Raw genomic sequence first — 14,422 nt, 5'->3', positions numbered from 1 at the left:
CCACTCAGTACAGTTTCTTCGTGCCCTGTAACTACAGCAAGGCTGTGCTGCTTTTGCAGCCTCCAACTAGATGCTAATGTAGTTGAAGCACTACAAAACCAGTGGGGACAAACACTGCACACGCCAGCCCTCCAGGCTGCTGTTGTAGAGCATGTGTGGCTGTTTGTTTGAGACTCGGTGGAATGCAAATACTTCAGATTAAGGATTCAAATGATTTGCACTAGAATGAGACTCTTGTGATGAGACTGGGCTTGGTGGCCCTGAATAGACAGGGCAGCCTAGTTAAAGAGTTTAACTTGTCATAAGCTCCTGCTCTGAGGGGCTATAGAAGATCCTACATTAATGACCTGTTAGAACTGCACTTCTAAATTAGTTCAGGCTTCTATTTTTTATTTATTTATTATTTATTTTCTTTTTTTTGGTCTTCAAGCATGTGTCTGAATGGTTGTCCAGTGAATGCTGTTGCCTCTGACCAGCTCTGCCATGTTATGCCAGCAGCCCTGACTCCAACAGTCATGCTCTGACTCAGGATTTCTGGCACTTGCCTGGCCTCACAGCTCCAGGAGACTCTTCTGTCACCCTCTGAGTAACAGCCCTGGCCCCTTACCCAGAGCAATGACTCAGACTTCCGAGGTACTCAGCACCCTTACAGGGGAAGAAAAGGGGTGACAAGCAAACCCAGAGCTGCTTGGCAGGTGGTCTGTGCTGCCCTTGGCACCAAGTTCCTTCACTGTTGCCTCTCCTCAAATCTGCCTGGAGTTGTGGCCGTGGTGGGCAAAAAGCTGCCGGGCTCTGATATCTGATTGCTGCCAGTAGCTTGTGAGTAGCCACTGACTTGCTCTGGCAGCCTGGTGGTTGTTGTGGTACAGCTGAGAGTTGCATGGGGGAGAGAGGAGAGCAGCAGTATTGGATCTGAAATGACTGAGAGCGTTCAAAGTGAGCTGAAAGAGTAGAAAGTCTCAGAAGAGGGGGTTAAACACTTCATCCTCAGTCTGGAGAAAATGTCAGCGTAGGAGGGAAAAAACATGCAAGATGTAGCTGCGTCCCTCTCGATTTCTGAAGGCTGGCTGGCTTCAAAAACACACTTGTAAAAGTGTTATTTGTGCTGGAAGTACGTGCCCTTGCCAGTTTTATCCTTAAATCCTTTGAGACTGAGACTCTGCTTATAAAATACCAAGTGGCTCTTGTTACACAAATTATTAGGATAGCTTAAAAATCAAAGCAATAAATTAAAATCTCAGAGAGACATTCCTTGGGGCAGGAAGGAGACAGGGAGACCTGTAGCCCTGTTACCCAAGCAGCTAGTGACATGTCAAGCAAAAACAGGATTTCTTTTTGCTTAAGCAAATTGCATTCTGTCAGGGAAAGCAAAGTCTGCCATGGGAAGGATTTCTTTCTTCTGGTGTCACTCTACCTGAGCTGCTGAAGGGGAGAAGGTGTCCACTACAGTTCAGCTAAAACTGTGCTGCTGTCTGCTGTAAAACTTGAAGTCAGAGCGCCGTGGCCTTGCTCTGTTTACTTTGCTGGGAGGCTCACCCTTGCTCCTGTCCTCTAGCTGCCATTACAGTCAAACTACAGCAATAAAAAATGTGCATTAAGGACCACAAGTGCCTGCCTTGGACTTGCACCAAAGCAGCCCCCCCATGGCACACTAGCCAGAAATCTCTGTGCGAAAGGTGAGGTGATGGAGGGGAGGGTGCCTGGTGGGATGGGGTGCTTGGCCTGGAGGGGAGGTAGGACCCGTGGGTGGAGGGACTGATCCTGGCCAGCCTGGTGCTGGGAAGGGGGCAAATGCTGCTTTAATGGGCTAGTGTCCTCCTTTAAAAACACAGGCGTTTCTAGCAGTCTCTCCCCCGAATGGAAATACAGGCCTTTCTGATGTCAGGAGCTTTTGCTTGGAAGACTCTGTTCCCCAGCAAGATAAATATTTATTGCAAGTCCACAGCGTGCAGTGGAGCAGACTCTGGAGCCAGGATCTTGCATGAGACTGTTTATGTGCGGGCTGTTCTTGGCGCTAATTCCAAATTTCCCGAGGCTGAGTTTGAGGAGCTGGTCCTGCGTGTTGGTTACTAAATGACTTGTTAGTCCAGCCAAGCACAGGCTTTGTAGAGCTAGGGAAGGAGCAACCAAAACAAGAGCTGGGTCCCTCTGCTCCTGCCTGTGACTGTGTGGGTGCAGACGTGGTCAGGGAGTGCTGCAAAAGTGCTGCCAGCTGCTCTCCCCTGGCTCAGAGAGGGGAGGGAGCCTGAGTGGGAGTCCAGAACTCTCCAAGAGAAGACAATTCTGCTGGGAGTGACAGATTTCCCAAAGTACAGCTGCGTTATCCCCAATAGTATGTGCTGTGTCTGCTGCTCTCTGGGCCCAAGCCAAGGCAACCTCTGCACAAGTGGGGAATGTCTCTGTTAAAAAACAAACAAAAAACACCCCTTACGCACCAAAACCCCAGGCTCTGCTGCTGTAGCTAACCAGGAAAGAAATCTCTGCTGCTGAAATGTTTGTTTGTATAAATGCTTACACGGGTACAGCCTGATAGTGGAGTGGCATGGACACTCCATCTCGAGTGCTTTCATGCTGATAACTTCCTCTGCTACAGTTTTTTGTTTTGGTTTGTGTTGGTTTTTTTTGCTGGTAGCTTTGCCAACAGAGCAAAACCCTAAATAGCATAAACTGTGCTGGCAGAGCTGAGCTGCCTGGGCTAAGCCTAAATCTTTGGGCTACTACTTCTGATTAGATAAAAATGGCTTGTGGGAGGGGAAGCATTTGCAGGGCACAGCATTGGGAGTCCTGACTGTACAAACAAGCTGAGATTAGCTGCATGGTGAGCCAGCTAGGAAAGGACCCTTTGAAGTTGGGTGTCTGCCTGGTTTGATTTTGCTAACACTTTGGCATGAGGGAGCATAAAGATCCCAAAAAATGCACATCACATGTTTCTTGCCAAGTGGAAATTCTGCTTGTTTGCATGTCCAGGGAAATATTGGGGTGTAGCTGTATTCTAGGAAAGGGCAACGAGGAACCACCTCTTCCTGGCATGAGGGGGAAATGTGACATATGAAATATCCCTAGCTTGAAGTATCAGCATGAAAAGTTATCCCTGATGGAAAAGCTGCCTTGCTGAGGTCTTTATATCCTTTTTCTTTCTTCCACAGACAGGGTCAAGTTTCTGTTTCTTCCACAGAGCCTCCTGGTACAGAGTAAGGCAACTCTGAGCGAGCCATGAGCTGGAAAAACGGATTTTTTTTTTAACCTTGAACAGATTTCTCTAGTTTCTGACCTGAGTGCTAGGCAGTGAAGTGTATGAAATGCCTATAAGCAGCTTAGCAGGGTTAGTAAATTACGTAAAAATACAATCTGGTTATCAACTAGGTGTATATCGCTGCCCATGACCAGGAGAGCCTTTCAGGAGTGTGAAATGGCTCTGCTAAGTTGTTTTCCTCCTGAGTCACATGAGAGCTCTTGTTTTTCCCTCCTGTAGTTTTCCTCTGAACCTTATCTTTATTTGCTTCAGGGTAAGAGATTGACACAGAGCCATCTGCAACTGCCTGCTGAGCTTTATCTCCTCTGGCTGGATGGGGGAGCAAACATCTCCTTCCCCTCGGTCTCCATAGGTCTCTGGATCAGTGCACTGAGTATTTGGAGCAGTTATTTTGCCACCGTTGCAATGAACAGATCCCAGTGTGAGCCTGCCTGGCAAAGGACTCAGCCTTTATGGCTTTGCTCTTGGTTGATAATCAGGCAAGAGTAGTTAAACAAGAATTCATTCCTTTGTAATCTCTCTGTCCTCCTTGCTTCTATGGCCTGGCCTGATCTGCAGGCGTGTACAGTGGGCTGCAGGGAGCAGGCTGTGTGAGCAAACACACCTGAGTGAAAAGGTAGCTGAGGTGTGACTTTGTAAGTGCAGGGAAGCCTCTTTTCTGCAAGCAGAGCCCGGGAGGATTCATCCCTGCTGCAGAGGAGGCACCCGTGACAGCGAGTGGCTTTCCAGAGCCCAGGATTAGGGTGTGATTGTCACAGGGATTATGTTTCTGCTGCTGCGTGAGCCCCCAGCAGAGCTGCTTGTGGTGATAGCTTAAAGAATCAGGGAGTGGGGATGAGTGAGGAGTGACCCAGGCTGAGGCTGTGGTAGTCCCTGACAAGTTCAGCACACAGGACTGGTTACGTGGCTGCATGGACACAGGGACATGGCTGGACAGGCAGCGGGGATGCTTCTCCTAAGTCACCCTGAATGAGTGATGCATATTCCAGCTGAACAGTTTGTCAGCCTGCATGTTGCTCTTCCTTGGCCTCATTAAGCAAGACCCTACTCCTTGCCTTTTTTTACTGAGCACAATTTAAAAATAATATTAATGTCCCTCTTTGGTAAGAGATACAAGTGCAAGGGGTAGTGTGCAAGAACTGATCCTGGGGTACTGGGGATGCAGTGTTAGCTCCTGCTGCTAGCCAGGGGCTGCCTGCAAGCCCTAACCTGTGCTTCTGTCTCTGGTTCCCCCTTAGTCCTCAGAGGTGCTTTGGATTTACCTTTGCTGCTTGCTGGGATGGGAGTGCACCTGTACACAGTGGCTGTTGGAGAGGAGAGGGGCAAGGCTGGCTTTTCCCAAAGTCACTCTACTTGTGGTTCTGCTCCAGGACTGCTTGAAAAGTGTTGAGCAATAGCACAATTTAGCCACGTCTGAAAGTCTCGGGGTGACTGAGTCTCTCAGGGTGATCCTGTCATGCAACTAAACACACATGTACCTGCATGGGAGCTGTTTAACTTCTGTCCTTTGGCACAGAAGCCAGGATGGGCCATGTGAGCTGCAAATTATGTGGGACAAACTGACCAGGAACAAGACATAAAATGATACCCTTCACACATGGGCAGAAGTGGAGGTTTGGATGCTTTGCGTGAACTTTAAAACCCTCCTGGTTCATGTGCTCCTGCAAGAGCTGGGTGGAAGTGAACTGTATGGAAATCCCCTCTCTCAGGCTTGGTGGTTCACAGAGTTTGCATCCTTGCACTGGAAAGGCCCAGTTAGATTTGCTGCTCTTTGGTTCATGATGCAGGGCAGCAGGAGGGCCAGGATGATCTCTTAATAACCAGACTCCAAGGCTGGGCCATGCAGGCATCTGCTAGTATCATCTGGGAGCCCTTTCTTGTTCAGCTGATCTAGAAGTGCATTGTGATGGTGTGAGGTGACATCTGTCTGTGACAGCACAGGTCTGGGAAAGGTATCTTGTGTGATGCTGCTTGCTGAAATGAAATGAGATGATTTGTATGACTGTCCCCTAGTGAAGAGCACCTGAGAAGAGCCCCAGGAACAGCTTACACTGATCTGTCCCTGCGCACTGCAGAGAGTTAACAGATCTGCACCTCTGTCCCCTCTTCTGCCACCTTCCAGGCTGGCCCAGCTCCAGGTGCTTTTGTCTAGGAAAGGCTGACTTTCACCTTGCTCCTGTTTACTCCTAGGCTTGTGTGCACAGTGCTGGGGAGGGAGGCGCAGGAGCAAGCTGGGTTATAAAGTGATAAAGAGCTCCTTGCGCTTTGGATGCCCAAGTCTCTGCAGGTCTGACTCCCTTTGCAGCTTGCTGGCTGTGACCCTTCAAAGAAGCTTTTAATGAGCTCTGGTGTGTTTGATCAGAGACAAGGGCCAACTGTAAAAGCCAGTTCCATGTCTGGAAACCTTAGTCTCTGCCCCAAACACTGTTCGGAGTTTTGTTTTGGGTTTTTTGTTGTTCTTTTTTTTTTTTTTTTTGTTAAAGGATTTGCAAAGGTTGTGGTGAGGATGTGTGGGCTGGGGCAGAGGAGCTGCCTCGGTTTATTTCCCAGAACTAACAAGCAGCTGGGGAAATTCACACATTGGACAGAAACTTTGCTTGCTGCCTCAAAAAATAGATGTGCTTGCTTTGAGATGGGGCTGTAAGCAAAGGCCTCAGGGGCATGAAATGGAGTTGGGTGGGCTGGGGGTGGAGCACAGCAGGGCTGCAAGTCCCTGCTTGGGTGCCAGGGGTGTAATTCCTGTGCCTGGACTGAGCAGTGTCTGGCTTCATCCAGTAGTGCAGCCTGTCTCGGGCTCAAACATGAGACCTTTGTGTCCAGCTCTTCCAGGAATGACACTCATAGTACACATGCCTGACGTGCTGGTTGCCTGGCAGGGAATAAACTTATTTTTTTGCCACTGGCAGGCAAGAAAGGCTTCTGCTTCCCAGCATGTTGGTAAATCCCCCTTGGTGCTTACTGGGGATAAAAGCTGCTTAACATGAGGAAGAAATCCTGGAGCTAGACTCCTGCAGAAAAGGTTGATTTCTGTACAGACATCTCTCCGAGAGAGGAGCGTATTAATAGCAGGGCTTGACTTCAGCTGCGAGGTGGGGCTGTGCAGCCACCCTGTCCAACTGTTCCAGCAAGTTCCTGGCCCAATTCCAGAGCTGGGACGACAGGTGGTGGGAAGCAGGCTCTGAGCAGTGCTGGTGCCCTTCTCCAGCTGGCAGTTGCAGAAGGTGTTAAGCTGAATGTGGCCAGAGATGACTTGGCAAGGGCTGACCTAACAGGGCAGTCTCCTGGCTCTTTCTCTCTTGACTGCAGCCTGCCAGCCGAGATGAAGCATGGACACCTTTCATGTTGCCTCTTCACCTGGTAGTAGGGAGGACTGAATCCTCTTGGAAAGGGCTGCCTTTTTTTAGCAGTTCTCCAGAGAGCTCTTTATTGTGGCACTTGAAGTTTGCAGCCCTTGCTGCTAAGCCTGTGAAAGTGCCTGTGTGCCCTCACAGGTGTGTATGTGAGGAATGTGCCTGCTCCAGACCTGCCCTTCCAGCGCAGTACTCCAGCCTTAACTCTTCCTGCACTGCCCATGCCCCAGCTCCCAGGAGGAGCCTGCTTCCTGGGATAGCATGTCTTGAAACCTGGAGGGTAAATATGGATATGCCCAGCAGCCCTCTTAACCTCCCTGGCAGATGAATTTGTAAATTGAGACTCACTGCCCACACAAAAAGTTTCCCGTACGGTCCGAGAAGCTCTTGTGGCTTCCAGGAACTTCCTTGTCCTTGCTTAAGATGATGATGAAGAGTGAGTTCAAGGAACACTCCCATATAATCTTATTTACGCTTGTGAGTCAGTAATTTCCTTGTTATGTCCTTTGGCTTGTAAACACTGCCTGTCCTGATTTAAATAGGGTTTTCTGATAGCCAAACCTGGTGCGTTCCACAGCGTGCAGTAATGGCCGTGGCAGCCTGCCACTTCATGGCTCAGGGCTGTGCTGATCTGATAAGGCCAGCACGCTGTCCAGCCACTGGGTGCCCTGATCGTGGGTTTTCTTGAGCTGCCCTCGTTAGGGCATTAGCTGGCTGTGATTCATAAGGAAGGATGGTGTGAGCTGGCTCGGGGTGCGGCTGCGCGCCGGGCTCTGGCCAGCGCTGATCTTGGCGCAGCAGCCGGGATGTTGGGCTCTGCAGCAGAGGTGCTTCCCAGCCCCCGGCTCTGGAGCTCAGGCAGATGGGAACGGGACACTTCCTGCCCCTTGATGAAATGGCCAGAAGCTCTCGTGGGAACTGCATCTGCGTGCTGGCAGCAGTTTCCGCTGCAGGTTGGGCTTTGGCTGCCTGTCACGTATCTTGAAATGAATTTGCCTTGGAGCGAGTGATCCATAATGTTAGGAATGCCTGGTTCCAGGCCGGGAGGGGTATTTCTCCCCAGGTGCCCTTCCTCCCCAGCTCCCTTCCCGTCATCTATTACCAGACTCTGGCAGAGCAGGGGCAAGGGTCTGGGAGGCAAGCTGGCCTCAGCACTTCATGGCCTCTGGGCTGTTCGTTTGGTTATCCTCCAGCAGAGGTGCTGGGGAAACCAAAAGATGCCTCAATAAGCTGATGAAAAGCACATCTAGTAGCCACTGCTCCTTATGCAAAATGAGAAACAGCTGGTCCTGACCACAAGACCTTGTTTGTGGCAAAACCAGTATGCTTAATGGGCAGGGAAGTCTGGGCTGGGAGCAGGGCTGGGGCTATGGGCAAAGGAAGCTGACACATGGCTTGTGGCTGCTAAGTGGCCTTGGCTTGTAATCAATAGCGGATGTGATTTGTCACTTGGTGTCACCTGGGGCTGCAGGATGGGCCAGATGTGGCCAGGTGAGCAGGAGGGCTGATCCCAGATCCTGGAGCTGCAAAACCCCTTACTTCATATTCAGGGTCTCACTACTGCCTTGTTGAAGCAGCAAGTGCTGGGGCTCAGGTGGTGCCACCCAGCTCCACCTGTCCCTGGGAGTCTCTGGTCCTCACCTCCAGTGGTGCTGTAGCTCATGGTAAACCTGTATGTTAAGAAAAGCTGTCTGATGTGCAGGACTGCTCTCCTGGATAGTTAAGCCTTCAGGACTTGAGCTGAAGTTCTAGGAGATGCCCAAGGATCATGTTCCAAACCTTTCTGTGGGGACAGCATGAAAATGTTGGTAGGTTTAGCCCCTGATTCTGGGACCCATCCATTTGCATTGTGCATCTCACTCTAGGGGAAGGGGTCGAGTTCCCTCCCATGGTGATGACTTCATGGCTGTGGAGGCATCTGGAGCTGCTGGAATCTGTGGGCTGGTGTTGAGCAACCTCAACTCATACCTGAGGTACCCTCAGCAGGGCTGGCCCCAGGGCTCTGGGGTGAGGAGAAATTGTTCTGGGGAAATTGCATAACCGTGGTGAGGGCGGGAGGTTTGGGCTTGTGGCTCCTTGGAGGTCCAAGTGCAAATGAGCTCCAGTATGTAAGCTGCTGCTGTGGCCAAAGCAGCTGATTCTGTGGGAAGCTTGCTTGTGTCTGTAGCTGCAGTCATCTGACCATAGGATTGTGGACTTCATTTTACAGACTTGTTTGTTTATGTGTGTTTTAACAGGTGAGGCAGGGGAAGCTCTTCCTTCAGGCAGGTCATTATTGATAGCAAGTGCTCTTGAACGTCACACTATATTGCACTGCAATTCAGCTGAACTGACAGACCAGTTTTTAACCCTTGGGTTTGTTCACAGTACAAGCAGCAACCAACTGCCTTGGTGTGAGGCTTTGGTGCTATGTGAAATACTGACTTATAGGTGCCAGGCTTTTTCTCTGGGAATAGCAAGTTCTTCCAAATCCCCCCTTATCGCAAACGGAAGGGATTGCTTTTCCAAATGCTTTTGCTACAAACTCCTGACTAGAGAGTGCTGTTGTGTTATTTTCACCCTGTGGGTTCAAGTGAACCTCCTGAGTCTGTACACTCAGGAAATTCCCCTCCCAGGCTGGTTTTTCTGTTCTGAGAAATTCTAGGGGAATTCAGCTATTTTCAGGCTGATTAATATAATGCTTTTGCTGGAGAGGAAGTTCAGCATTTAATGTTCTGATGGAAGTGATGTACTCAGAACAGGCTCCTGACCTTTTGCAAAGTGCTTCTGAGGAGATGCCTGACACCACTTCTCTGACCCCATTTACAGGTGAGAGAAACCGAGACCATTGATGCCCGATGGCTTGACTATCCTGCCTCTGGAGACTTGCCAGATGATGAAGACATTGGTGAATTCAGGCCTCACTTAACTACTGATGGGGTAGATATAGATGAGGCATCTGGATCTGGAGGTAAGCAGGGAAGGGGGCAAATGGGTCTCCCTCAGCTGATGCTTTGAAATTTCTTCCAGTACCAGCCCACAAGTGATGGGCTAAGTGCACAACAGAGCTCCAGAGGGAACTACAGTGTCAGGTGGAGATGAGAAATTGTAGTCACTTACAGATGAGAACAGTGAAAGTGGTTGTACTGTGATGTTGAATCACTCAAGGGTGACAGATGAAGGCCAGCCAAGCTGGTCTTACTCAAGTGAGAAGGCACAGCACTGGCTGGATCTCTTGCCTCTCAAACTCCAAAGAATGCCTGAGAAGCTTAAAAAAAAATCCATTTTTAAGGTAGTGTCTTAAAAGGCTTAAAGTTAGTGTTTCAGCTGAGACCAAACAAGGTAAAGGAGTAAACGGTGTTCAGGTGAACTCTGTGACGTATGCAAAGCTCCCTGCCCAAACCAGTTTCTGTAGCTCCATGTCCCCTTTCTGTGAACATTTGTTCTCTAAAAGGCAAAGAACAAGTGCTGAAATCGGTGCCCGACGTGTTTGGGCAGATCTGGTGAGTGGAGGATTGGTGAGCTCTGCTTTAGGGATGGGTGGTGAGAGCCTTGCCCTCCCCATTGGCATCAGTTTAGCAAGCTGTAGCAGACCTGCTCAGCAGGGCAGCTCCTGATAATCTGTAGCAGGGGCCAAGGGATCCAGCTGAAGATCCCTTCCCTTGGAGAGGTGTTGATCTCAGGATTGCATCTCCTGGTCTTGTGCAATCAAAGCCATTAAGTGGCAGAAGTACTAGGAGATAAGAGGGAATTGTAGTCAGCAGAGAGCAGGAGTTGGTCTGCAGTGGCTGGTATTGCTGGAAGTGTCTGAATTCTGGAAAAATGGCATGTAATGAGACGGAAATTTTAGTGTCCTCTTTTTTTAGTTTTCTTTATTTTCTCCCTCTCTTTGCAGACTATCCAGACTCTGAAGAAACCATATATCTGACCACCATGGATACTCCTGTGGTAGGTATTGCCTCTGCATGTTTTAAGCCATGTGTAGCTACTCTGGGCTGTCTGTGAAGCTTTCTGAATACCCTTCCCCCTGCAAGACATGGCATCAAGATCAATCTACCTGCAGGAGCAGTGTGCTCATAATGCACAAAGCAAACTTTTCTTCCCTGCACACCCTCCTACTTTCAATGGCAGGCAGGCTGGGTGCTGCTTACTGATGGGTGTGGTTTGTCTGTATTCTGTAGATATCTGACAACCATATCCCTGGAGATACTGAGAGAAAGATAGAAGGTGAGAAGAAAAACACAATGCTGGACAATGAAATCATTCCAGACAAAGCTGTACCTGTCGAAGAGAACCTGTCCAACAAGATCTCCATGGCAAGCACAGCCAACAGCAGCATCTTTGAAAGAACAGAAGTCCTTACAGGTAATACTCCACCTTCTCCTGATCAATCATTAATACTGTAAAACAAAATGGCTTCTATTGTTTCCTGTTTCTCTGGGGAGTGGTGCCACTGCTGTCAAGGATAGGGAGATGCAGTCAGTACCTCTGTGACCACCTGTAGCAGGGTCACTTCTGCCTTCTAGTCCTTAAACAGCTGAAGTTTACTAGGGTAAACATGTTGGTTCTGAGCCTGCCAGCTGACTGTTGCCTTAAGTGCCACCCAAATCATGTGGCAGCTGCTCTGCACCCAGTTTCTACATCAACAAGAGGTGTATCTGGCCATAAATCAATGACATCATGGATTTTCATATAAAATGCAGGTGTTTTTCCTTCTAACCTCACCCCAAGTCCTGCCTTTTCTGAGCCTTGCCAGGAACAAAACAACCTCTCTCAGGGCTTTGAACACCCAGTCAACTGTTTCAATTTAAGTATCTCTGTCAAGAGTAAAACCAAGCAATTGACTCCCCCTCAGCATGTGGGACAGATTTGTCTATAGGAAAGCTTCATCAGACACTTGTCAATGGTCTGAGTACAAACCTTGGCACCTCTTCCCAATCTGCAGCCATCTTCCCAGCTGGAGGAGTGGATTGCAAAGCTACCCAACAAATGAGTTGATGTAGTGCAATGAGTAGGTGTCACAGCAAAGGATAAGCTCCACTGAAGTCTTGTGGGCACCCTTGGTGTGAGGAGAGAGATGATATGGTGGGGTTTTGTGGGTTTGTGGTTTTTGATTGTTGGAAGGAGGTGGTGATGCCAGTGGGTTGTTGCTGCTGTTTAATTGAAATAGAGTCCCCAGACTGTGCTCGCACTGTGGGTTGTGGTGGGGCTTCTTTTGGCTAAGTTCTTTGGTTTCATCTCCACGCAGGGAGGATGACTTTTTGTCAACATTTTTTTTCTTTCACTACACTGGAAGATGAACACAAACTGATGAATGTAGAACATGTGATGATTCCCTGGTTGAAAAGCAATTTCTGGCCTTTCCCAGTAACATCCGTCACTGGAGTTGCCAGAAGACGGTGACGGGCGCATGGGCAGGTCTGGGGGCTGGTGCTCCTGGAGGAGATTTTGAGAGGTAGCTGATGGTTTGGAGTTGTCCAGGAGTTGAGACTTAATCCATGCTCTTTTTTGTATCTCTCCAGCTCTCATTGCAGGAGGGGCAGTGGGCCTCCTGTTTGCTGTCTTCCTCATCCTCCTCTTAGTCTATCGCATGAAGAAGAAGGACGAGGGCAGTTACGACCTTGGGAAGAAACCCATCTACAAGAAAGCCCCTACAAACGAGTTCTATGCTTAAAGCTCAGCAGCACCTTGTGCCCATCAAGGGACAAACAGACTGCATGGAAACACTGTGCCCTCAGATGAGATGTGCTGAACAAATGCTCTTTTTGGATTGAGTTTCAAAGCGACTTTGAGAAAAAAACAAAACTTCCTCCGTGACCCTTCCCTTCCCACTAACAAGGGCCCAAAGAAATACAAAGAGTCTGAAAAAAAACCCCAACAAAACAACACCTCAGTGTATTTTATTTTTTTTTTTCTAAAGCTAGTGTAAAAAAGTATAAAGATGCCTATTTTTCTGCTTGGTTTTAGAGTATATAAACACAAAACAGACTGTATGGAAGCAAGCACCATGTGTTTGTCTCCAGTGTGCTGTGCTCAGATGGGCTGCTTCTCTAGAAGGTGGCTTTTTTTTTTTAATCAACCTTGCTAATAGATGTCTTGCAGCAGGCTGTCCATGTGAAGCATTTCTGTGGAAAACTATTTATGAATCTCTTACACTACAGATAAGGTTGCCTTATCAGGGAGTAAAAGGCCCATAGGGGCTCAGAATCCCTGAGTGCCATAAAGGGCCTTTGGGAATGTCTTTCCCAGGAGACTTCCTGTCTATTCCTGTTGGCCCCAGGCAAGGGTCCTTAGTCCCTGAGATCAGGACAGCCAGTTTAGTTTGGCAATAACACCACCCTTTCCTTGCCTTCAGTCCCTTACCTTTTTTTAAGGATTGCTTGTAGGATTTTTTTTATAACAGAATTTTAAAGAAAATAGCCTAATGTTTATATAAAGTTTGTAGAAATTGTTTTGAAATAATAAAACCAGAATATCTACTTTTTTAATTTCCTCAGATTTATTTTTTCAATCCCTTTGTGTTTCCTTTGGCCAGGCATTTCTGTAGAGCTGTTGTTTTATATGATTTATATTCTGAACTGAAGCAGAATTAGCTACAGTGTGTTACAGGTTTCTTCTAGTTCTCTAGCAGCTACTGTAGAGGGCAAAGATATTTATGGTTTTCCCATAACTTTTTTAGGTTTTGATTTATTTTTTTTTAAAGTAGAATTATTTATAGTTTCTGAAATGGCTGCTCTTCTCATTTGGTAACTTTTATCCTTTTTATGTAAAACACTAATATAATGAGTCTCCATGAAAACTATTTAAGCTTTATTCTGTGAATTTTAATTATGAATTCAAGGCAATAACTTCTAGGATTAATCTGTATGCAAAATTGGATTCTTAATGATTGAAGCAGGGAAAAGATGAGAGTATTTCTAGCTTGTAATATATTATAATCAGTCCTATAGAGCTATATTTTATAACTTCTACTGGTAAATAGACAGTTCCAGGTGAAAAGGCTGGAGTTAATTCTTCAGCAGCCTTACTGTGTGTAGGAAACTTGGTCTGGTTTGTGCTGCTGTCTAGAGGAAGTCCAGTTGTCCCAGTGGCTCATGGTGGGAGCAGCTGGAGCCCTGTCCCGGTACCTGGAGGCAGGCTGAGGGTGGGGTTGTGCTGGGTTTGATCCTCTGCCTTGGAGCAGAGGTCCCCATTTGGGGTTGCTCTTTGGAGCAAGGGCTGGGAGCTCACAGAATGGAGAAAATACCTGGGTTTTAGGGGATGGCTGAGTTGCAGAGTCCCCTGCAGTACTGTGCTGAGTCCCTGCCTCTTGTGGAAGGCTGGATTTGGGAGCTGGAAGGCTGCCTTGGTGGCATCTCCCAGCTGGGAGCACTGAGCTTTTTGTAGAGAGCCAGTTCTGAACCTCCTGCAGTGGGTCTTGCTAGACCATGTACATAGCTCCTACCTCTACTGAGAGTTGGACCAATTCCCCCAGTGCTCCCAGAGCAAAGGGTGAGGTGTGTGTCCCTGCCTCTGCTTCAGGGAGCTGCTCCAGAGCTGCTTTGTGCAAGTCGTGTCCTCCCACAGCTTTTGGGACCTGGGGTGGTGTAAGACAAAATCTGAGTGTGGCTCCCCAGACTGAGCAGGTTGCAAGGACTGTTTAGAAATCTTGACCCCTGAAGCCTCCTTCCTGAGGGTGTGTTGCAGGCTTGAGGCCAAACTCACAGACACAGTAGGACAAGTTCAGCTTCATGTGGTGGCAGCTGCTTCTCAGAGCTGGACAGGTAAAGTGGGGAGCACAGGGGAGCTGTGTGTTGGGACATGGGTGGGAGAGGACATTCCCCCAGGCTCCTCCTCCAGG

The 14,422-nt window shown here is 48.4% G+C and overlaps 1 protein-coding gene across 1 annotated transcript; it reads left to right on the top strand.

Moving 5' to 3' along the window:
* Positions 1-8,505: 8,505 nt before the first annotated feature.
* Positions 8,506-12,972, top strand: SDC4 (syndecan 4). Its single transcript, XM_009998788.1, has 5 exons — positions 8,506-8,610; positions 9,412-9,553; positions 10,478-10,530; positions 10,764-10,947; positions 12,105-12,972. The coding sequence occupies exons 1-5, from the start codon at positions 8,506-8,508 to the stop codon at positions 12,254-12,256; spliced, it is 636 nt and encodes a 211-aa protein (XP_009997090.1). The 3' UTR covers positions 12,257-12,972.
* Positions 12,973-14,422: the final 1,450 nt, after the last annotated feature.

Source organism: Chaetura pelagica, unplaced genomic scaffold (genome assembly GCF_000747805.2).
Source record: "Chaetura pelagica isolate M959 unplaced genomic scaffold, ChaPel_1.0 scaffold275, whole genome shotgun sequence".
Lineage (NCBI taxonomy): Eukaryota > Metazoa > Chordata > Aves > Apodiformes > Apodidae > Chaetura > Chaetura pelagica.
The sequence above is the reverse complement of the archived record's forward strand: the minus strand, read 5'-3'. Positions and strand labels throughout refer to the sequence as shown.

Bases quoted from the DNA above. Each gene is read 5' to 3' on its own strand.
- SDC4 (XM_009998788.1), top strand. From the start codon at position 8,506: ATGGCTGTGGAGGCATCTGGAGCTGCTGGAATCTGTGGGCTGGTGTTG. The intron at 9,554-10,477 runs GTAAGCAGGGAA...CTCTCTTTGCAG, and splicing joins TGAGGCATCTGGATCTGGAG to ACTATCCAGACTCTGAAGAA. The intron at 10,531-10,763 runs GTAGGTATTGCC...TGTATTCTGTAG, and splicing joins CCACCATGGATACTCCTGTG to ATATCTGACAACCATATCCC.